The 23,779-nt window shown below is 43.4% G+C and overlaps 1 protein-coding gene across 1 annotated transcript in view; it reads left to right on the forward strand.

The window, feature by feature from the left end:
* The first annotated feature begins 3,449 nt into the window (after positions 1-3,449).
* DGKH (diacylglycerol kinase eta) overlaps positions 3,450-23,779 on the forward strand; it is a 208,914-nt gene continuing 188,584 nt past the window's right edge. Inside the window, exons 1-2 of the mRNA XM_027973522.3 lie at positions 3,450-3,912; positions 4,563-4,757. Of these exons, the coding sequence (XP_027829323.1) occupies positions 4,575-4,757 (183 nt within the window). The 5' untranslated portion in view covers positions 3,450-3,912; positions 4,563-4,574. The remainder of the gene's footprint in view (positions 3,913-4,562; positions 4,758-23,779) is intronic.

A 23,779-nucleotide genomic window follows, 5' to 3' on the forward strand; every position in this document is an offset into this window, starting at 1 on the left:
GTACTCATGCTTGGAGCAGTGAGGCAGCTGCTGGCCATCAGGATGGTCTTTGTACTTGGAGATGAAATGAAGTTATTTAATTAAGGGAGGGAATTTAAATAAACTGTTAACCTTATCATTACCCCATCGAGGGCACTGGGCCTGCAAGAAGATAAATGTTAGCATTCAGGTGTCTGTGTATTTCCTTTAATGCTGGCTTTAGAATGTAATCAAATCGGTGGAAACAGAGGCATTACCTAAATTTCCAATTAATTAAAAAATATTTCGGTGGTGAGAATAGGTGGGGTTCAGGAAGATATTTAGCCAAGTAGTCCTTGTAGATAATAGCCTGTGAGAAAGAAAATAGAATTCTTGCCAGAACTTAGCAGAGTATGAGGGTATTTACAGAGTAGTTCTTGAACAGTACTGGGATGCTAGAGTACCCTTTACTTATTAAAGTTTATTTTTATTTCTGAATGATTGTTACCTAGTTGGCTCTGATGAAGCTATTCAGAACCACTAAAAAATTAGGGAGAGAAGAGTTTCAAAGGAAAAATGGCCAACACATAAGTGAGACTTTATGTAGGAAGTCTAGATGACCAAAGGTGTGTGCCTTAGGTGCAGGGATGGGCATATGTACATGGAGTTGATAACATGATTACTGTCATTTCAAAATCCTCTTCGCTGAGATAAACAAGGGAATTTTAATGAAGCTTTCAGTGTTACATTCTAAACATGGAATCAGTTCAGTTCAGTCGCTCAGTCGTGTCCGACTTTTTGCGACCCCATGAACTGCAGCACGCCAGGCCTCCCTGTCAATCACCAATTCTCAGAGTCCACCCAAACCCATGTCCATCGAGTCGGTGATACCATCCAACCGTCTCATCCTGTGTTGTCCCCTTTTCTTCCTGCCCTCAGTCTTTCCCAGCATCAGGTTCTTTTCCAATGAGTCAGCTCTTCGCATCAGGTGGCCAAAATAGTGGAATTTCAGCTTCATCATCAGTCCTTCCAATGAATATTCAGGACTGATCTCCTTTAGGATGGACTGGCTGGATTTCCTTGCAGTCCAAGGGACTCTCAAGAGTCTTTTTCAACACCACAGTTCAAAAGCATCAGTTCTTCAGCTCTCAGCTTTCTTTATAGTCCAACTCTCACATCCATACATGACCACTGGAGAAACCATAGGAATAGGTAGTGTATTATGGAAGGTGTTTTAAAGTTTGCATGAAAGCAGGTCTGTACCTGTTCAGCCTGCAGTGTTCTTTGCATGGCTCCCATTGATTAGGAATGTGAGTCTTAGAACATGTTTTTAAAGTGCCTATGTACTTAGGTTCTTCAGAATCTAATGTAGACTTCATGTTTATGACATAATATTTAACATAAAACCATAGAACATATGGGATTTAATCAATAAAAGCTACAAATGGATATTAAACCTCTTGTTATAAGTATGATCAATAAGAATATAATTCAAAATATCTCTATAGGTAATATTTATAAGGTTGGTATCAGAATGAGAACTGGCTGTAACTTATCTTTAGTATAATAGTTTTTTTTTTTAATGGGGTGGAAAGCCCTTTTAAGTAGACACCTAAAGGTAATTTAGTGATAGCTTCCATTTCCACTTCTTTCTGAATGCAGTGTCTATGTGGCTTATGTCCAAGCTTATAATTGTTTGTGATACAGTATGTCCAAAACAAAGATTTCAAAGTAATAATAATAAGATAAATATGTAAGATGCATCTAAGAAATTATTTGAATATCTGAAAACACCAAGTAAGGAGAACAGTTCAAGGAAATCTTATAAATTAAAGAAATAATGTAATATGCCACGTATTTGAAATTTGTTTTAGTTGCTACTTTGAGCTACATTAAAATGGTTGTACACATTGAGCTCTTGACATTGCTGTTATATTTTTAGGGGAACTGAAGTGCATTGCAGGTATACAGTGTACAGATTGAACATCCCTTCTGGAAATTTCTAATTTACAGATAAGACCTGAGAAGATGCCAGTGGGTCAGCTACGTTAAGTTAGGGATTATAGTTCCTCAGAAGAGATGACTGGAGAAGAGTATCTTTTGTGAGCTACCTTTTGTGGGAAGTGGTGCGGCATTCCTTCACTTGCTTACACAGTATTTCACTTTAAGTATGTGCTAGGGAAAATGCAGACCGGGCATCATTGAGTTAACATTGGCGGGTGAAGACTGGCTATACTTTCAGAGTCACAACCAAATTTTAGAACTTGTTACAAGAGTCTTTAAAGAGCAGGGGTAACTGTGAGGTTAATTTTTCATGAAGTAATGAATACCTTTACTTTGAGGTATTAATAGCCCAGCTTTTGCACATGAAGCTATATATATATATATTTACTTTTTTTTATCTAACATTTGTAAGTGATCAATGTTTGAATGAGAGTGAGAACTGTATTCAGTCCTCTTCTTAAGATCACAGAATAGGCATGGACATAAAACAATGGACCTTGCCCTTCTGTTTCACTCTCTGCCTGGATTTTGGAAAACATTACTTATATAAAACTTTAAACCTAAATGTGAATAGAAACATGATAATGGACAAACCAGCTTTTGTTGTGTGATGTGGTATTGTGAATAGAACATTAGAATAAGACACATGATTTTGACTTTGGTCCTGGTTGTGACTTTGGGCCTCAGGTTCTTTACATTAAAACAGAAAGTCTGAACTAGGTTTATTCTTTCAAAAAGCCATTGACTTAAGTGCTCTTTGGATTTGTGAGACCACTGGATTTGTCAGTGACCAAACAGTTGGGTTAGAATAAAGGCCATTTTTTTTTTTCCTTTTAAAAGAATTCCCTTCTCAGAGGTATGTTCTCTGTAGATACAGACTTACATTTTTATGGAGCCTTAAGTGTTCTTAAAGTTTATTCTGCCCAACTACTTTCTCTTCCTAAAGAAGACAACAGCCCAAAGAAGTGGCCTTTATCAGTTAGTAATACCTGGCCACAATCTCCTGTCTTTGCACATTTGAACTAACCGTCACATTTTACATTTCAATCAATTTAATCTACCTAGTGGCTAGACAGTGGTACAGGGATTGTATATTGTTTCTGAAAATCTCTTAGAACTGTTAATTCTTCTACAGCATCAAATTATTGACAGTAAGATTTAAACTAAAAAAAAAAAAGGCAAAAAAACCCAAACACCCCAAAGCAAAACACCCCCTCTCTTAGTCTGGAGGGCCCTTAAAGGTCATGCCAACTGAAAAAAATTAGAATGAGTTTGAAGGGCGCGAACACGCTAAAGAGACGATGCTCTCCTGAAGCGTGAAGAGACTCCATGGTGTGGCAGGGACTTTTTGCCCTACTTAAACACACAGCTTAACAGCAGCCTGGAATTCTCTGTGGATCACAAGAGGAACCTGTCACTTGAGTCTCTTCTCCCCGAAGCCCTCCCACAGCAGGCGTGCACATGGCAAGGCGAGACTGCTGTTTCCCAAGCGTCCGCTCCACCAGCTCGCAGGGGACGAGCTGTGAGCGGTGGCTGCCGCCTGTTGATCCCATTTCCTCCCGCTCTAGTCCGGGTTAGGGAGTGGCTCTCTCCCAGGACCTTCCAGTGTTTTCGTGCTCGGGCTCCGGCGTTCGCACGGCTCCGGCGCTTTGTTTTCTTCTAGGCAGTCCCCCCGGTTCGCGCTTGAGCTCAGACCTTTCTCTTGCCCGCCGTCGTCTCGGGCTGCGTGTAACTCGCTGGTTTCTGCGCGCTCTCCACGCCCTTGCCAGTTTCCTGTTAGCCCAAGGGATCGCTCTTTCCGAACGAAAAAGTTCTCCGAGCCGAGTGGAGCCTCCCGGAAAATGCTCTTCTCTTCCGTGTGCGCCGGATGGGGGTGGGGGTGGGCCAGAAACTGAAGGCCACGGTCGGGAGAGCCGACGGGACCCGGACCTCCGGGCGGAGGCGGGAGAGGTACGCTTCATCACAGAGTGGCTGGGGGATCCGGAGACCCACCAAGGGGCAGCGCCCGTCCGTCGCGGGGCCGCAGGGGACTTGTACTCTCGGGGACTGTGCGGCGAGGCCCGAGTGTCTCTGCAGAGATCCTGAGTTCGGGAGGGTGGGGGGAGCACCCAGGGGAGCCGGCAGGAAGCCAGGTTCCCTTTCTGCTCCCGGGGCCGTTCCTGCCACGGTTGCCCGGGAACCGAGGGAGGGAGGAAGCATCGCCGCCAGCTGGGCCTCCGGGAATGTGGGTGCGGAGATTTCGCACCTCGCTCGCCCTGCGCGGCCCACCCTGGGGACCCCAATACCCTCGGGGACGTGGGACATGGGACGTAGTTCTGACCCGTCCGTCGCTCCCATCACCGCTACCCGCGCGGGTAGTATTTCGGGCCGGGCGCTCTGGGGTCCCAGGCGGGCCTGGCTCCGCGCCCCCAGCGCCCCGCCGCGGCCGCTGCTCTTGCCGGAGCCGGGCGCCGGGGTCCAGGAGGCTCCTGGGCGACCCCTCCCCTGCGCGGGCGGCTGGGGGGTGAAGATGGCGGCGGCGGCGCGGGGCTCCCGGCCCCGCTCGAGCGGAGCGCGGCCCCTGACCGCCGCCCCCGCCGGGCGGGGCTGTGTTCCCGCAGGAGTCGGACAGGATGGCCGGGGCCGGCGGCCAACACCACCCCCCGGGAGCGGCGGGAGGAGCGGCAGGCGCCGCGGTCACCCCCGCCACTGTCCCGGCGGGGCCCGGAGACGACTCGTCAGACAGCGAAGCGGAGCAGGAGGGACCCCAGAAGCTGATCCGCAAAGTGTCCACCTCGGGGCAGATCCGCACCAAGGTGAGGCGGGCCGAGAGCAACCGGGAAGGCGGGAGGAGGCAGCCAGGGAAGGGGACGGAGGGCGCCCGCGCGCGGGGAGCGCGCTGGCGGATCCCGGGAGCAGAGGTGAGGGCGGGGCCTGGGCCGGGGGGGGGCGGTGCCTGGACCCGGGAGCCTGGGGAGCCGATGTGAGGGCGGGGTCTGGGCCTGGGGGCGGGGCCTGAGCCGGGGAGCGTGGGGAGCAGAGGTGAGGGCGGGGGCGGGGTCCGGGGATGGGGCCTGGGCTCGGGGGCGGGGAGCAGAGGTGAGAGCGGGGCCTAAGCCCGGGGGCGGCGCCTGAGCTCGGGGCGGGGCCTGGGCTCGGGGGCGGGGCCTGAGCCCAGGGGCGTGGGGCGCAGAGGTGAGGGCGGGGCCGGGGCCGGGGGCGGGGCCCGCGGGAGCTGTTCCCGGTCCCAACGCTGGGGCCTTCAGGGTGGGCTCCCGGGGAGCCAGGCAGCGTGGGAAAAAGCCGAAACGCTGTTTAGAGTTACCACTCAGGGATCCAAAAAGGAGTGTTTTTTTATTTTCTGCCCTACCTGCCGAGCAGCGGTTGCGGAGACCTTGCACAGGAGAAAAGTGCAGGCAGGCCAGCCAGAGCAGCTGTGACCTTCGCCACCTTCTCTTCCCTAGGGCAGCAGCCTGTCGCTGCCTGACCCTCCCAGAGGGGAGGATGGGGAGGTGACCCCTGCCTTCCCCTTTGCTGTCCTTTGGTAAATGATGCTCGCACCCTGCGCAGCACAAACCACAAACCTCGAGTCCCAGGTTTCCACTAAGTGCTGTATCCAGATCTTATCAACACACGCATGGTTATTTTTAATACGAAAAAGTAACTGCTTTGTCATATATGGAGATATGCAAGCTGTGTTACTTTTTCTGTAGCACGTGCTACTGACCTGTGATGGCTCAAGTTGCGAGTTTAATTTGATTTTATATAATATATATATTTCAAATGCTTGCAACTTAAACATTACTTATATATTCTAAATTTGGGTCATATTTTAGAAATTATGCCCTTGAGAGTCTGTTATCACTGGGCGATTTTAACGAGGAATTAGAAAAGGGAACCAATAAAATCGTTAAGTTTGTGTGCTCTTTAAAAATAAATGTGCAGAAGTTAATTCATTCTGATACCTATTTTTACAAGAACTTGTTTTCTAAGGTTAACGGACCCACATATGAAAATAGAACTTTTATTATATGCCTGTGGATTCATGTTTGCACTTGCCTGCCTCCTTACTTTTTAAAATAAATATGTGTAAGCACACACACAACTGTTAACAAACTTCACTGAATGAAGAGTCAAAGACTGCTTCATTTTTAAGTGCACATCTTGTAACTGCTTTTAATAGTGACATTTCTAATTTAATAAAATTTGTGATAAATTAAGGGTATGGCATTTAATGTATTTTTAGAAGATTAAGGCTAAATAAAATAGGGACTTTCCTAACAGAGAGTGCCTTTAACATTTGAAATCTTAATTTAAAAAGTTCTCAAAACTGTGTTGATAATCAGCAAAATGACAGGTAAAGTGGCATTTTTACATATTCATCTGAAATGGTTAACATTCCATGTTTACTTACATCAGAATTGACCAATAAATTTATACTGTTTAGAAGAAAATTTAGAGAGATTTCTAATTTGAACTGAGTGAAATAAAAAACAAATTTGTTGGGAGTACCACTAAAATTTGAAAGATACTTGAACTGATGATAATAGCTACAATTATACTGTTTAAATTTGATATTTTCTGTGCTTTTGGGAAAAGCATATATATCAAGACTGAGAGTCAATTCAAGAAGCATATTTATTGTTGGTTTCCCATTTAACTTTCTAAAAAAAATATTTAACACTAATGTTTTGCCATGATTAGGGATAATTAATGATCATTAAATGAAATGTTCCTTAAATTACCAAAAATGTATTGTATTTTAGAAGTTGTGTTTTTCATACTTGCTTAATGCAAGTGCATACAAGTTCATCAACATTATCATACATGGATGGACGCAAGCGATCAGGGCCTAAATTGACTGTAACTGCTGATCCTTGGCCTCCTTACCCGCCCCATCCCCCAGTCCAGACTGTTCATATCTGCCACGAATTTCAGCAGTTACATCTCTTGATTCTCAGGGATGAAGGCAGAGCAGTGGGGGGAAGGAGCACCGCTAAATTCAACTGTTGGTTTCCAGGCTTCAGTTATGATCCAGATAAAAGTTGAGGGAAAAGATCTTTGGAAAAGGATGGACACTCCGTCGATCCCTTGCACAGGTGTGTGAGATGGGAGAGCCTGGAGGAGGAGGCCCTGGGACTAGCCCAAGGCTTAGTCATTTATTAGACAGCAGGAGCTCATACATCCTGAAGATAAACCAAGGGATCATTAGGTCTGACAGGTTGTGGTTACTAATAGCATCTTCATTATAGTGTATAGCAGTCTGGAATGGTATACGTGGCACATGAACACATGGTTTGCATGCCTATATCCACATGCTTACGTATGTTTGTGTATGTTAATATACACTCTCTTTGGAAAGCGCTTGTGCACGTACAGAGAGCCTACAGCAGAGTGAATTGAGATGAGTTGAACATTATTTCTCGAATGACTGTGTGTTTACATTACGTGTGTTCATGTAATGCTTCGTGTATATGGGTATTATCATTAAAACGCACTACTACTTTTTGTTTCCTTTAAGATCCTTAGGATCATAAAGCTGATTGGTGTTTAGCTTTGGAGTGAAAAATAACCACTAATTTAAGTCATTACATTCTTTTAAGTGTTTTTTTGGTGGTAAACGTTGGTAAATATTTTAAATAATTTGAGTGTTAGTGAAGAACCTTAATTGTGGCATTTGGAAAGTGTCCAGACTTTTCTTAATTGAAAAAAGTAAAGTGTGCATATAGTAAGACCTTCAGACAGTTTCAGAGGATACTTGGTGATGGAACGGTATCCACTGAAAAGTCATCTCCTTCCCACACTAGACTTCATGGTCTCTGTTTCAAAGGCAATTGTTGACAGTTTCTTTGTTGTGTGTTTCTAGAAAATTTCTATGCACATAAAAGAATATATATATGTATACATACATGGGCTGCCCTGATGTCTTGGATGGTAAAGAATCCACCTGCAATGCAGGAGACTTGGGTTTGATCCCTGAGTCGGAAAGATCCCCTGAAGAAGGGAGTGGCAATCCCCTCCAGTATTCTTGTCTGGAGAATCCTATGGACAGAGGAGCCTGGCAGGCTACAGTCCATCCACAGGGTCACAAAGAGTCAAACATGACTGAGCAACTAACACACACACGTGTGTGTGTGTGTGTGTGTATTTATATATACACACCACACTTAAATATGTAGTATTTTACAAATACTGATGAGAACATTCTGTACATGTTCCGCATCTTGTTTGTTTGGGGATACAATATGGAGATCATTTCTCTAATGTTTGTCTAGAGATACCTTGTTCTTTCACCTTGTTGGTGGCAAAGTATTCCTTTATATCAGATTGAGCTCAGTGAGACTGCATTGTCAGCGGTCCGGTAGAGAGTAAGCAGAATGGCAGAGAGTAAGGCTGGGAGGTGGGGAAAATGGGGAGAAGTACATGCTTTCAACTCTAAGAGGAATATCTTCTGGGGATTTAATGTTCAGAATTGTGACTGTAGTTACTAAAACTGTATCACGTATTTGAAATTTGCCAAGAGGATAGCAAAGTATTCTCAGCACACACACAGGTACACACGTGGTAGCTGTGAGGTAATGGATAATAGTAATTAACTTAATTGTGGGAATCATTCCACAATATATATGTCTATCAAATAATCATCACATTAAGTACTTTAAGTATATATACAATTTTACTTGTCAATTAGACCTCTATAGAGCTGGGAAAAAAATGATCCCATATGGGAAATCTCATATGGTTTAATCTAGCGTGTTATGTCATCACTTAATTAACCAGCTCTCTATGAAAGGAAATATGGGCTATTTTAAGACAACACCAATCTCAGCTTTTTTGCAGTGGATACTGTACACTTCTTAAGTAAAGAATAAGTAAGACCGGCATGCTTGTTGAATTAGCGTGGTCTGATGAAATCCACATGTATTTTAGTATCCTCCTCAGTCCTGTATTCTGGGCTCTTTGTTCCTCTTTTCATTTCCCATTTTTTTTCCTTCTGTGTCTTTGTCCTTGCTATCTCTCTCCTACTTTTCTCATTCTCTGTTTTGCACCTTTTTTCTTTTTGTGGTATCTCAGATGGTAGAGAATCCGCCTGCAGTGCAGGAGACCTGGGTTCAATCCCTGGGTCGGGCAGATACCGTGAAGAAGGGAATGGCTGCCCACTCCATTATTCTTGCCTGGAGAATCCCATGGACAGAGGAGCCTGGTGGGCTACAGTCCGTGGGGTTGCAGAGTTGGGCACGACTGAGTGGCTAACACATACACACAGGGATTCTCAAACTATCAGCTAAATAGGATTTCAGGTAGTCTCCTCTAGCTACCCAGTGCTAAACACTAGATAATTTTATGGCTGCCTCGATTTCCTCAAAGGAAATAAATCACTTGTATACAGAGGTTTAAGTACTGCTGATTGGGGAAACTAAAGGGAGCTGTAACTCATCAGATCTCTTCCTTTCTCTCTACCCTTGACTATTATCCCTAAATTCTTCATCTTGCCTCGAGGATAATTCTGCGTTTAGATTTACTGTTGTAGAGAATTTCACAGGTGTTTATTGGGAGTGAGGCATTCTGGAACAGCACTAAACTGAGCACAGCTTAATTTTGAACATGAGTGTGAAGGTCACTTGGTTTGCTTTTTGTTGGCCCATCAATACTGTGGTCGTTCATTTTGCAGTGAATGGCTGGAGGAACCTTGCTCAGGATTATAGACTAGAATTCTTCAACTGTCATAAGCCAAATGGTAAAAACAAATAGGAACCAATTCAAGACCTTTTGACTCATCTTGGCTAAGGTCATGAAGCTTCATGTGTCAAAAATGCTTCCTAAAATTTGCTTTATTATGCTCCCACTTAATTTTTTTCCACATTTATATGTCTTAGTTAATTTTAATGTCCATAAATGAGTTTCTAAACATACCTAAACACTGGAAAGATATTCTGAACTTTGCAACACTATACCTGTATTAGGGCGTCTCTTTCTGCCCATTAAAAGAATAACCACCATATTCTTCAGTTAAAACCTGGTTTTACTTTAACTTGAGGGATGTATAAATAAACCTTGCCATAAGGTAAGGCATGATCAATATGGAAATATTGATTTGTATTTTTCATTGCTTTATGAGATACAGTTTGTGCAATTGAACATTATCTTTTACCATAAACCTTCTGTAGAGTAGATTAGGGAGGACTTGCTCAGTGTTTTCCAGATTGTAGACGGCAGCCTGTAAGTAGGTTCTGCTGGTTCCTATCCAGTATTTGAAACACAGACAGAATGAATTCGAAAATACTGTTGAAGACTTAGCCACAGTTCTACGTGGAAACATTGAATTAGGTGATGATCCAAATAGTATGGGAAACAGAAACAAGGCCAGCGGATCGGTAATGAATACAGTAATATTAACAAGTTTATTGTTCAGAAACTCACTATGATGTGAAAAGCAAGTAGGAATATTTACATTTTGATAGGTGATGAGCAGGAAGATATCTTGAATTATAAGAGTAATTGACATTCGTCTAGGCAGAAGTCAGCTAGCTTTCTCTATAAAGGGTCAGGTAGTAAATATTCAAAGCTTTGTGGGCCATAGACTCAGAATTACTCAACTCTACTGCTGTAGTGCAAAAGCATCTATAGGCAGTACTTGAATATTCCTATAAGTGGCTGTCATGTGGTATATGTCTATATGTGTGTTGTTGTTCAGTCAGTAAATTATGTCCAACTCTTTGCACACCCATGTCTTATAGCATGCCACGTTCCGTGGTCCTCCACCATCTCCTGCAGTTTGCTCAATTTCATGTCCGTTGAGTCGGTGATGCTATCTAACCATCTCTTCCAGTAAAAGTTTAAGGATGTTAACATTTGAGTTCGTAACATTTTTATGTGTTAACAAATATTCTTTTTTTAAAAAAAGCCATTTAAACATGTAAAAACCTTCTTAACTTGTGGGCTGTGTACAATCAGGTGCTGGAAGTATATGGTCCATGGATTTTCTTGTGGGCTTTAGTTTCTGATTACTTTTCTAGGTAATGGAAAATGGCTTACGTAGCATTGCAAAGTTAAGGTGCTACGGAATGCAACCAGCATTGAAGGGACCAAATAAAGCTAGATCTCAATCCATTTAAAAATCTCATCTTTGTAGAACATTTTATTTTTAGCTTGGTTTGCATCTTTGCTTCCATTTTAATGTGAACTAAATATAGATTGGAAACTCTGAGTCTTGGTACAGTAATATATGGTATAACAACTTTCTTTCCATTTTGATTACAAGTTAAACATGATATCCCATTATTAAAGATGAGACTTAAATAATTTATTCAACCTTCACATACAACTTATGATACATTATTTGAAGGTATCTAAATTTAGAAAGCTTTCACTTTAAGGCTGCATGTTTGCTGTTGTGGTGGGAGTGATGAAAGGTTATATGAAACTTTTATTGTAAATGACTCGGGGCTCCTTTCTGTTTCCAGGGTACAGGGTTTCACTCATATTGGATTTGTTAGGCTTTACTTGCTCAGGAAATATGTTTATAGGCAAAGGTTTTAATTAAAGAGCGTTTGGTTTATGTCTAAAAATAGACCTTTGAAAAAGACCCGAAACATGTTAGTCCACTATGTTTTCCCTTGACAAATTAATTTGATCTTGTTGGGTATGGAGTGGTTTTTTCCTGTGACTATTTAGTCATTTGAAACACGTTTGTGCTTTTGATTTGGTTAAGTGGCTTAAAAGGTCAATATCCATTGTTGATAATAACCTTAATTTAAGATGCAATACACATTGTTTCTGCTTTATCAATAGATTGTCACTTATTTTTTTCAAAGTAACATAAATGACAATATTCCCCCCAACCCCACTTTTTATTAGAAGGATATTTGGAAGACTTGTTAGCCTCTTGTTTTTTTTTTTTTAAATTTTATTAGAATATAAAAAAACGCAGCAAAATGAGTCAGTTGTACATATACGTAGAGCCACTCTTTTTAAGATTCTTTTCCCATGTAGATCACTGCAGAGTACTGAGTAGAGTTTCCTGTGCTATATGGTAGGTCCTTATTAGTTACGTAAGCCTCTTGTTTTATACCAAGGAAATATGATTAACTGTATCATGTGTGGAGCAGGCATCTCTAATCTTCTCACTGTGCAGGCTGAATACCAGGACTTTGTCTAAACACCAGATTGTAATTAATGTTTGTTGTTCAGTCAGTAAGTTGTGTCCAGCTCGTAAGCTTGGGACATTCATGTCAGAAATGTAAAAATACCTTTCTCCTTAGTGTTTGTTTATAGAGCAGTTTTATAATATATACATGATCTCATCAAACGGTTGCATAAAACTATCTGAATTTTACAAATGAAAAAACTGAGAGCAGCAGGTTGGAATATCTTCTAAGTAAATGGTAGGATTGGAACTCAAAAGCGGGACTTGGAAATAGTGGATGGCTTCCAAGTGTCTTCTTTTAAGTCCGGTAAGCTTCTTGGATTTGAAACTTGACTTCTGTAGTATATAAGTATGGGTGTGTTGGGTTGGCCAAGAAGTTCGTTAGGGTTTTTCTGTACAGTGTTATGGAAAAACCCTAACGAACTTCTTGGCCAGCCCATTATGTGGGTGTCTGCTCACCTCTCCTGCCTCCCCTCCCCTCTGTTACCCTCTCCCTTCCTGCCTCACCCTTTATTCATCTGTTTAATCTGAATGTATCTCTGGCCAATGTTTTAGGTTTCCTAATGCCTTTTTGCATTCAAAACTCATGTTTTTAGTGAGATGCTGAACAGTGTATGTTTGAAAAATGACTTCCAGAATAAAATATTTCAGCTGAAATTTCTATTAATTTTAATTACCATTAGCCAAATCGCGGAATCACTTTGAAAATGGCTTTAGAAGGACTCATTTATAAGAAATGCTTATAGGTATCTAATGCTTCAATGGATTTTCAAAGAAAACTGTTAGTTTCACTTTTGTAAGATAAGATTGCTGGTTTTAAAAGGTCACGCTATAGTGCTAATAAGAATTACATAAAGTACTTTTCCATTTGGCCTGTTGAGGAAAATACATGAATACAATTTATACTGCAGATGGTGATTGCAGCCATGAAATTAAAAGGCGCTTACTCCTTGGAAGGAAAGTTATGACCAACCTAGATAACATATTGAAAAGCAGAGATATTGCTTTGCCAACAAAGGTCCATCTAGTCAAGGCTGTGGTTTTTCCAGTGGTCATGTATGAATGTGAGAGTTGGACTGTGAAGAAAGCTGAGTGCTGAAGAATTGATGCTTGTGAACTGTGGTGTTGGAGAAGACTCTTGAGAGTCCCTTGGACTGCAAGGAGATCCAACCAGTCCATCCTAAAGGAGGTCAGTCCTGGGTGTTCATTGGAGGGACTGATACTGAAGCTGAAACTCCAATATTTTGGCCACTTCATTCGAAGAGTTGACTCATTGGAAAAGACCCTGATGCTGGGAGGGATTGGGAGCAGGATGAGAAGGGGATGACAGAGGATGAGATGGCTGGATGGCATCACTGACTCGATGGACATGAGTTTGAATGAACTACGGGAGATGGTGATGGACAGGGAGGCCGGTGTGCTGCATTTCATAGGGTTGCAAAGAGTTGGAGATGACTGAGCGACTGAACTGAATATAGTACTTTAAAATCATGTTACTTTATATATATATAAATGAATGAATATATACTGTCTCCGGTTTGTGGAGCATGGTGTTAAAATAAACCCCTATGAACTAGAAAGAGAACATTTTCAACAGCAGCCATCTGCCTATGTGCCCTTTCTCTTTTTTACTCTTTTGTTGTCCCTCAGTTCATTCAAAAAGGGACTTCCTTAGTGGTCTAGTGGTTAAGAATCTGCCTCCCAAGGCAGGGGATGAGGGTTCTATCCCTAGTCTGGGAACTAAGACCCTGCTTGTCATGGGGTAACTGAGCCTACGTGCCTCAACTAGAGAGAAGGCCGTGCATAGCAACTGAGGCTGGACACAGCCAAAAGTAAATAAATGTTCAGTTCAGTTCAGTTCAGTTGCTCAGTCGTGTCTGACTCTTTGAGACCCCATGAATTGCAGCACGCCAGGCCTCCCTGTCCATCACCAACTCCCGGAGTTCACTCAGACTCTACGTCCATCGAGTCCGTGATGTCATCCAGCCATCTCATCCTCTGTCGTCCCCTTCTCCTCCTGCCCCCAATCCCTCCCAGCATCAGAGTCTTTTCCAATGAGTCAGCTCTTCGCATGAGGTGGCCAAAGTACTGGAGTTTCAGCTTCAGCATCAGTCCTTCGAAAGAAATCCCAGGGCTGATCTCCTTCAGAATGGACTGGTTGGATCTCCTTGCAGTCCAAGGGACTCTCAAGAGTCTTCTCCAACACCACAGTTCAAAGCATCAATTCTTCAGCACTCAGCTTTCTTCACAGTCCAACTCTCACATCCATACATGACCACAGGAAAAACCATAGCCTTGACTAGACCCACCTTTGTTGGCAAAGTAATGTCTCTGCTTTTCAATATGCTGTCTAGGTTGGTCATAACTTTACTTCCAAGGAGTAAGTGTCTTTTAATTTCATGGCTGCAGTCACTATCTGCAGTGATTTTGGAGCCCCCAAAATAAAAGTCTGACACTGTTTCCACTGTTTCCCCATCTATTTCCCATGAAGTGATGGGACCAGATGGCTTGATCTTCGTTTTCTGAATGTTGAGCTTTAAGCCAACTTTTTCACTCTCCTCTTGCACTTTCATCAAGAGGTTCTTTAGTTCCTCTTCACTTTCTGCCATAAGTGTGGTATCATCTGCATATCTGAGGTTACTGATATTTCTCTCGGCAATCTTGATTCCAGCTTGTGCTTCTTCCAGCCCAGTGTTTCTCATGATGTACTCTGCATATAAGTTAAATAAGCAGGGTGACAATGTACAGCCTTGACGTACTCCTTTTCCGATTTGGAACCAGTCTGTTGTTCCATGTCCAGTTCTAACTGTTGCTTCCTGACCTGCATATAGGTTTCTCAAGAGGCAGGTCAGGTGGTCTGTATTCCCATCTCTTTCAGAATTTTCCACAGTTTATTGTGATCCACACAGTCAAAGGCTTTGGCATAGTCAAGAAAGCAGAAAGAGATGTTTTTCTGGAACTCTCTTGCTTTTTCCATCATCCAGCGGATGTTGGCAATTGGATCTCTGGTTCCTCTGCCTTTTCCAGAACCAGCTTGAAAGTAATTTATTCCAGGAGATGCATATGGTGTCCAAGCACTGTCATGGATGCCAGCAATAGAGCAGTAAACAGAATCAAGGTCGAGAAAGATCTCTGCCCTCATGGAGCTCACATTTTAACCCTGGGAGAACTTAGAAACTTATAAGTACGTAAAATGCGTAACATGTTAGAAGGTGAGAAGTGCTAAAGAGGGAAAAAAACATGAATGGGAGCGTGGATAGGGTAGGAAGAGGAAGGTCTTCCTGAGAAGGTGACATCAAAACGCTGACCTTGAGGGAATGAGCCTTCCTCTTGGGGGAAGACAGCCTAGGCAGAAGGAACAGGGTACAGTGACCGAGAGACAGAAGCTACAACAAGGAGGGGGTCAGCGGGGTGGGGCTGAAGTGGGGTAGGGGGGTGGCAAGAAAGCCAGACGTCGACGGTAAAGCAGTGGAGAGTCCTTTGCCTCGGGCTCATGCGTCCCATGGGTGGCATTTGTGGTGAAGAATCTGCCTGTTAATGCAGGAGATGCAAGAGATGGGGGTTCAGTCCCTGGGTCCGGAAGATCCCCTGAAGTAGGAAATGACGCCTCTTTCCAGTATTCTTGCCTGGAGAACCCTATGGACAGAAGAGCCTGGCAGGCTGCAGTCCATGGGATCTCAGTGTCTGACACGACTGAACGTGCCCACACAGCACACACGTGCCTTCTGTAGTCTGGATGGGCTTCAGAGGGCTCCCCAGATTTTGTGTTCATGTGTATGCCCCTCAGAAGACTAAAACCATCGATTTGTAAAAGGGAATTGCAGGACAGACAGCAAAAGATAGGTGAAAAAAAAAGGGAACGCATACTGTAATCATTCATTATCATGGTTATTTGGAGAAATGCTAAACTTAGTGATGGATTTAATGAAATGAAAGGGAAAGCCCAACTGAAGAGCAAGTTTCCTTGGGATCCTCAAGTAGTGTCGGGTTTGTGTCTCAACTCTTCCATATACTATTTTTATTTATTTATTTATTTATATATTTTTTACTTTTTTTTTTTTTTTTACTTTCCAATACTGTATTGGTTTTGCCATACATCAACATGAATCTGCCGCGGGTGTACATAAGTTCCCACTCCTGAACCCCCCTCCCACCTCCCTCCCCATACCATCCCTCTGGGTCATTTCAGTGCACTAGCCGCAAGCATCCTGCACCCTGCATCGAACCTAGACTGGCGATTCGTTTCTTATATGATATTATACATGTTTCAAGGCCATTCTCCCAAATCATCCCGCCCTCTCCCTCTCCCAGAGAGTCAAAAAGACTGTTCTATACATCTGTGTCTCTTTTGCTGTCTCGCATACAGGGTTATCGTTACCATCTTTCTAAATTCCATATATACGTGTTAGTATACTGTAGTGGTTTTTTTCTTTTTAAATGCGGACCATTTTTAAAGTCGTTAGTGAATTAGCTGCAATATTGCTTCTGTGTTATGCTTTGGTTTTTTGGGATCCTAGTTCACCAATTGGGGGTCGAACCCGCAGCCCCTGCATAAAGTGAAGTCTTAACAACTGGGCCTCCACAAGAGTCCCTTTGATGTTACTTACTGTGGCAGAGAATGCTGTGCTTGTCAGTCTCTGGGCCTCCCCGTCTTTCCTGGCTATCTGTGAGGCTCCGTTTCGTGTGCAGAAAGGTCGGGCTGTGTCACCGGTGGAACATGAGTGGGAGTGATGCTTGTCACTGTGGCCTCTAAAGCCATCCGTGGGCCTCTCCTCGCGTTGTTCCTTGCAGATGTAGATTTGCAGTGGAAAGAGCTTGGATCCCTGACTCAGAGAGCAGAGCCTCTGTGTTCCTGCCCCCAAGCTCACTGACCACATTGGACTGTCACTCAGAAGGGCTGTGGACCTTTACTGTGTTGAGCCCCTAAGATCTGGGTATTATCCGCTGCAGCAGTTAGCATACTATGACTGACACACTTCATCTCTCCGAACTTTGAATTTCTCATCTGCCAAATGGGGCTGGTGATTCCTACCTCTCAGAGTCATGAGGAGGATTAAGGAAATACGCAGGGTGCTCTTGTATCCCTGATTAGTGTACTTATTTTTAAAAACTGGTATAAAATCCTCAGTTATTCCTGATACATGTGCCTTTTAAATATTTTAAGCAGCCTCTGAATCAGTAGGTTATATAGACCATGGTCCTTTTTGGCTCTTTAAAAGACTTGATAAAAGTATTATATTTTTACAGATCATTGTTTTGTAATATCCAGAACTATCTTTGCCACCACAAAGGGCCCTTTGGATATCTGAAAACTCATACTGCAGGAGCCGTGTCGATGGGCTCACTACATGACGTTCATGAGGACTAACCTTGCTCCTAGAGTAAGATATGTTACAAATGTCATAGGGAAAATATACTTTATTAAAAACAAATGACCTCTCGCAGCTGGTAGTGGAGATACGTGGCCAGGTAGGCTTTTAGGTGCGTCTGCAGCCCAATCTGCTTTTTCCTGAACCGATTTCTCTACACTTTCCCTGTCATCCCCTTTCTCAACTCCTCCTCTGTCCCCATGATCTGGCTTTTGCCCCAACCCCTTCATGAAAATCTCTTTTGCAAAGGTGATCTAATTGCTAACCTCCAGCAGTCTCTTTTTAGTTTTCACTCTAACTGTATTTCTTGCAATTTTGACACTGTTGACCATTTTTTTCCCCCTCACATCTTCCCTGTTTGCTTTCAAGGTTTCATTCCTTTTCTCTTTCTTACTAGCTTTTGACTGCCTCTCAATCTCTGTCCCTGTGTGCGTTTTCCCAGGATTCTAACTCTCTTTGCTCTTCCTCTGTTGATCTCCTCTATTAGGTTAGGCTTTGGCGTCCAGGCTTGTCTATCTCCAGCCTGTGCTTTGTTGTGCGATCTGGACCACAGTTCCTTTGCCTACTAGACACTTAACTGTGGTGGGTCCTGTAACCATCTCAGCCTCAGTATTTTCATAAATAGATTAAATACAGTCTCCCCACTCCCTGGGCAGATTTAGCTCCATTATTTTTATAGGAAGAATTTGCTTTGTAGTTAACTGATTTATTATTTTTTTGTCTTGCTAATCGTCTTCATTAATTCATTTCCTTTTGGCGGATATGCGTTCAGTGCCTCCTTTGGCTAGGGTGAGTGCTCGGGCCTAGGAAACACTAGTGTATAAAGCAGACGCAGCCCCTTTCCTCATGGAGCCCAGTTAGCAGTCACTATGTTTGGCCAATTGTGTATTTGCATAGGTTATTTCACTTAATCCCCATAATAAAACTAAGTAGGTAGATGCCAATATTATCCCCATTTTAGAAACAAGGAAACCAAGGATTATATAAGTAATTTACACAAGATCACCCAGGCCTTCAAGCGACCTGTTTCATGCCTGATTTAACGATTACAGTATTTATATAGAGCCTTCATTAAGTCGGAGTCCAACTCTTGCCATCCAATGGACCATACATACCAGGCTTCTCTGTCAGTGGGATTTCCCAGGCAAGAACACTGGAGTGGGTTGCCGTTTCCGCCTCCAGAGGATCTTCCTGACCCAGGGATCGAACTGGGGTCCTCTGCATTGCAGGTGGATTCTTTACTGACTGAGCCCCTGGGGAAGCCCATTATGATACATGCTACTGTCTTTGTCTCTACTGCTTGTCTCTGTTGTGAGTTCTTTCCTTCCTTCTCACTTCTGTTGCTGTTTTTTCCTAACCTTCACTTAACCTTCAGGATTTAGCATTTGGATTTTTTGTCATGGATTTCCTATCTGGTCCATTCTCTACTACTCCTCTGCCAAAGCTATCATTATGAAAGGGAAGTTTGATTAGAATAAAACGTTGCATAAACTCTTACCTAGTACCCAGTAATGGTAAATTTCTTATGGCTTAGTAGGTCTTTTTCAATGTAGTGGTAAACCACCTTTCTAGTCATTTAGTCAGTATTTATCGAGTACTGTTGCAGTTGCCCGGATGGCAAAATCGCATAAAAAAAACCTGCTTGCAAGAGCTTCTAGTCTGTTGAGGGAGAAGTTAATAAACATATAAGCAAATACATATCAGATATTCATAAGCACAATGAAGGGAAATAAAGTGGGATAAAGGGAGAGGAAGTGGTTAGAGCAGAGTGTGTGTGTGTGTGTGTGTGTGTGTGTGTGTGTGTGTGTGTGTACATGGACGTGTGTAAGTGTGAAGAGTTTTGGGTGAACTGGCCCAGGAGGGACTCTCCTGGGTGAGGTACTATTTGAACAGAGATCTGAACGGACAGGCGTGAGCCGTGCAGATGTCTGGCGTCAGGGCGTGCCAGGCAGAGTCAGCACTGTGGGCTCCAGGCTGCCTCTGCCATCCTGAGGGCAGTCAGGCCAGACCTCTTTTGGTCCCAGAGTAAGGCAGGTGTGGTCCCATCTCCAAGTGTTTGCGCTTGTTATTCTGTCTACCTGGAAAGCCTCCTCTTTTCTGTTTCTCTGCCTGGTTCATTTTCTACTCTTATTTTCCCACATCTCTGAAACAGTGAAGTGGCTTACATCCAGTACTGTGTATCAAGCTTCAGTAAAATGTAGCTCTGACTGTGGGACCAAGAGGAAGGTTAGTGGGTTAGTATAGAGCAGAGACTCCGTTCTCTCTCTCTTTATATATGTGTTATATAACATTATATAATACATGAAATTGAAAGTGTTAGTTGCTCAGTCCTGTCTGACTCTTTGAGACTCTATGGAGTGTAGCCCGCCAGGCTCTTCTCTCCATGGAATTCTCCAGGCAAGAATACTGGAGTGGGTTGCCATTCCCTTCTCCAGGGGATCTTCCCAACCCAGGAATCAAACTGGGGTTTTCTGCATTGCAGGCGGATTCTTTAACCAGCTGAGCTGCCAGGGAAGCCGGTGCAATAGATATAATAATGCTTTATGTTATATATTACATATCAGATAATATATATAGTATATGTAATGATTTTATAACATAATATATACTGTATTATATGTAATGTTACATATAAATGTATGCTTTATATTTATATATCATAATGTATGATATATACTTTATTAACAAAAGGAAGGTGAGTTGTAAATTTGGCCCTGCACTTCCCGGCAGCCACAGCAATAAAATCACTTATAAAATTTTATGGTCAGGAGTGAAAAAGCCCTCTGGATTTTAGCAGGAAAACAAGTTTTTCTAGGTCCCCAAGGCTGCGTGGTGCTCTGCCAGTATCCACGTGGCTGTTTCTGAGGGCTGGGGTAGATGCTCACCTACATCATGACGCAAATGTGGGCGTGTCCCTGCAATGTCGCCCCTCATCTGGGCTGGACACGATCCAAACTACACCTTCATGCCAGCAGTTTGGGAGGGGATTTAAGTAAGGCAGCTTTAGTTGTGACTAAATCCACGCATAAAATCCAAAATATTTTTGAAGATTGAATAAATAGCATGACCTTCAGACCATCTGCCTGTTAAACTGGGCATCTGCTGAACTACTTTGGAAGTATCCTAGCGTCTCACGTTCCTTGTTGCTGTTATTTATTCAGGTGTGACTGACAAGAGGGGATTGAAGGGTATATTCTTAGCTGGTACAGAAAGAAAAATCTGATGTTTCTTGGTAGCTCTCAACTCAGTATTAAATGGTTCTGCAAGTAGGTTTTTTAAGAATATGTTTGCAGTGTTTTATGAGTGCAGTGCAGAATGTTAAAAACATGTATGCGTTTCAGGAAAATTACGAGAAGAGTGTTGACCTCATGGACCCCTGGAAAGGTCTTGAGGACAGTTTGACAGCTGCTGTGCCTGCACAGTGTAATTGGGGCCGATTTTATTTTATTTTATTTTGAGAGAGAGCCGGGAGGATGTCTGGAGGAAGAACAGAACAACCGGAGAGAAAAGCCAGTGCAAAGGCCCTGAGGTAAAAGGACTCTTGACACAGCCCAGGAATGTGAGGAGGCAAAGGATGCCTGGGGCCAAGTGAGGGCGGTGGGAGTGAGTAGCAGGAAGGGCCGGAAGAGAGGTTGGGGGCAGCAGCCAGGTTGTGAGGGTTTCTGTGAGATGATACACATATTTGGCATGGTAGCGCGCACACAGTCGACACTTCAGAGATACTGCTTATCACAGTAATGGGCTTCCCAGGTGATGCTAATGGTAAAGACCCCACCTGCCAATGCAGGAGATATAAGAGATGGCCAGTTCCATCCCTGGGTCGGGAAGATCCCGCGGAGGCGGAAATGGAAACCCGCTCCAGTATTCTTGCCTGGGAAACCCCATAGACAGAGGAGCCTGGTGGGCTACAGTTCAGGAGGTCGCAAAGAGTCGGACACGACTGAAGTGACCTAGCACAGTACACAGCCTGTCATTTTAATAGTAAAGTAATACAGTTACAAGTTTGACCTTCAAAATAAAAACAGCGTCTAAAACAGACTCTAGAAGTAGGAGAGACATGAAGCTGTAGCTGGAGAGATCAAGTGAGGATCTCTTGATCTTTTGAGGATCTCTAGGATCAAGTGAGGTTTTTTTTTTGAAAGGAGAAAGAAGGGAGTATTGGTGGTCTGAGGAGAACAGTTGAGAGGGAGGATTAGATGACGCAGAAAAGAGAGAGCAACGTTGCTGGAGCAGTGTCTTGACTATATGAGGCAGGATGGGATCTTGTGAGTAGCTGGTCTTTGCTGGGAACAGGGCAGTTTCTCTCTAGTCTGGGTAGACCCAGCAATAGGCATTTCTGGAAGTTCTTTTCTGATTCTTTCAGTTTTCTTAGTGGAATAAGAATTGAGGTCAACAGTTGAGAATCGATATGGCGGGGAAGACAGTGATCTGAAGAGAGGAAGTGTGAAATACTTGAATGGGAGAGTGGGAAAGTGAGCGGGGTAGAGAAACAGTGGGAATGAACTGTGCTCTCTGTTCAGCTGCTCAGTCGTGCCCGACTCTTCGAGACGCCCTGGACTGTAGCCCACCAGGTTCCTCTGTCCATGGAGTTTTTCAGGCAAGAATGTGGGAGTGGGTTCTCATTTCCTACTCCAGGAGATTTTCCCAGCCCAGGGATTGAACCCTCGTCACTTGTGTCTCTTGCATTGGCAGGCAGATTCTTTATCACTGTGCCACTTGGGAAGATAGTGGGGATATCAAGTGGCATTTAGGGTACTCCTGAAGTGAGGGGCTGTGAGTTTAAGGTCAGCACTGCCAGCCTTTTGTGGGACCACGTTTGGTTGTGTGAGTATACTACTACTATTACTACTACTAAGTCGCTTCAGTCGTGTCCAACTCTGTGCGACCCCATAGACCGCAGCCCACAGGCTCCCCCATCCCTGGGATTCTCCAGGCAAGAACACTGGAGTGGGTTGCCATTTCCTCCTCCAACGCATGAAAGTGAAAAGTCAAAGTGAAGTCGCTCAGTCGTCTCCGACTCTTAGCGACCTCATGGACTGTAGCCCACCAGGCTCCTCCGTCCATGGGATTTTCCAGGCAAGAGTACTGGAGTGGGGTGCCATTGCCTTCTCCAATGTGTGAGTATAAGCACGGAATAAGTGGAAAATTGGATTAAGCCTGGATTGAGGTTTGTCTAAGAAAGTATGGCAGAGCTGGAGGGGATGAGGAGATTGAGAGTAGAAACAAAAGAGAGGTTATCATGACAAGCTCCGAGATCTGTGTTAGGTATCCAGTGGGTGCTCGAAACAGGTCCTAAGAAGTAGGGTTGGGACCCAACACCTAAGGGAGGGTGGAAGAGAACATTATTGCAAAGGGTTAAACTATAGTCATTTAAAAAAGGAAGAAAAAAGATGAAAGAAAGGCCACCAGAAGAAGCTTTAATTATTTTAAATGTGCTTTGCAGATGCATTAGTAATAGGTTTTCCTGGGGAAATCTTTAGGTCATGTATGTACAGCTGGTGTCCCTCCATCAGTAAGTACAAAGAATATTTTACTTAGATCATGAAACAAATGGTTCCTCAAAGAAATAAGTAGACCTGGTTTGGAATTTTTTTTTTTAACTATGCAATGACAGTCTAATGTGCATTAAGTAACTCAGGTGTTCCCATGCCAGCCCTTATTGGTTAACTTACAGGACCTCTCTCAGCCTTCGCTTCCTTATATGTAAACCATCTTGAGGGCTTTCCTGGTGGCTCAACGGTAAAGAATCCACCTGTAATGCAGGAGATGTGGGTTTGATCCCTGGGTCAGGAAGACCCACTGGAGAAGGAAATAGCAATCCACTCCAGTATTGTTACCTGAAAACTCCCATGGACAAAGGAGCCCAGTGGACTATAGTCCACGGTGTCACAAAAGTGTCAAACGTGAAGTATCAATGTTAACAACAAACCATCTTAAAACTTTTGTGGGGACCAAAGAGATAAAGTCTTTAGCTCAATGCCTGGTACACAGTTAATGCTAATAAGTGTTCGTTTATATTATTCAAGAATCTTAAAGTAAATAGCACTTTTTCAAGAGGAAACCTCTGTGCTTACAAGGATATGAGTGAGTGAGGTGCTAGTAAAGTCTTCAGTCATAGTGAAAAATTCCCAGACTAATTCTGCCTTTGGCATGCAGAGCTCAGAGCTGTTTGACTGTAAACCTTTTCTAAGTTGGGAAGTTTACAGAGATCTTATCATAAATCTGGTTAAGATTCCACGGTAAAGGGAAGAATGTTGAAGGAGGAGATTCAACTTTCCCCCATAACACTTCTGCCTTATCATCACCCATACTTGTCATAACA

The sequence above is a fragment of the Ovis aries genome, chromosome 10 (genome assembly GCF_016772045.2).
Source record: "Ovis aries strain OAR_USU_Benz2616 breed Rambouillet chromosome 10, ARS-UI_Ramb_v3.0, whole genome shotgun sequence".
Lineage (NCBI taxonomy): Eukaryota > Metazoa > Chordata > Mammalia > Artiodactyla > Bovidae > Ovis > Ovis aries.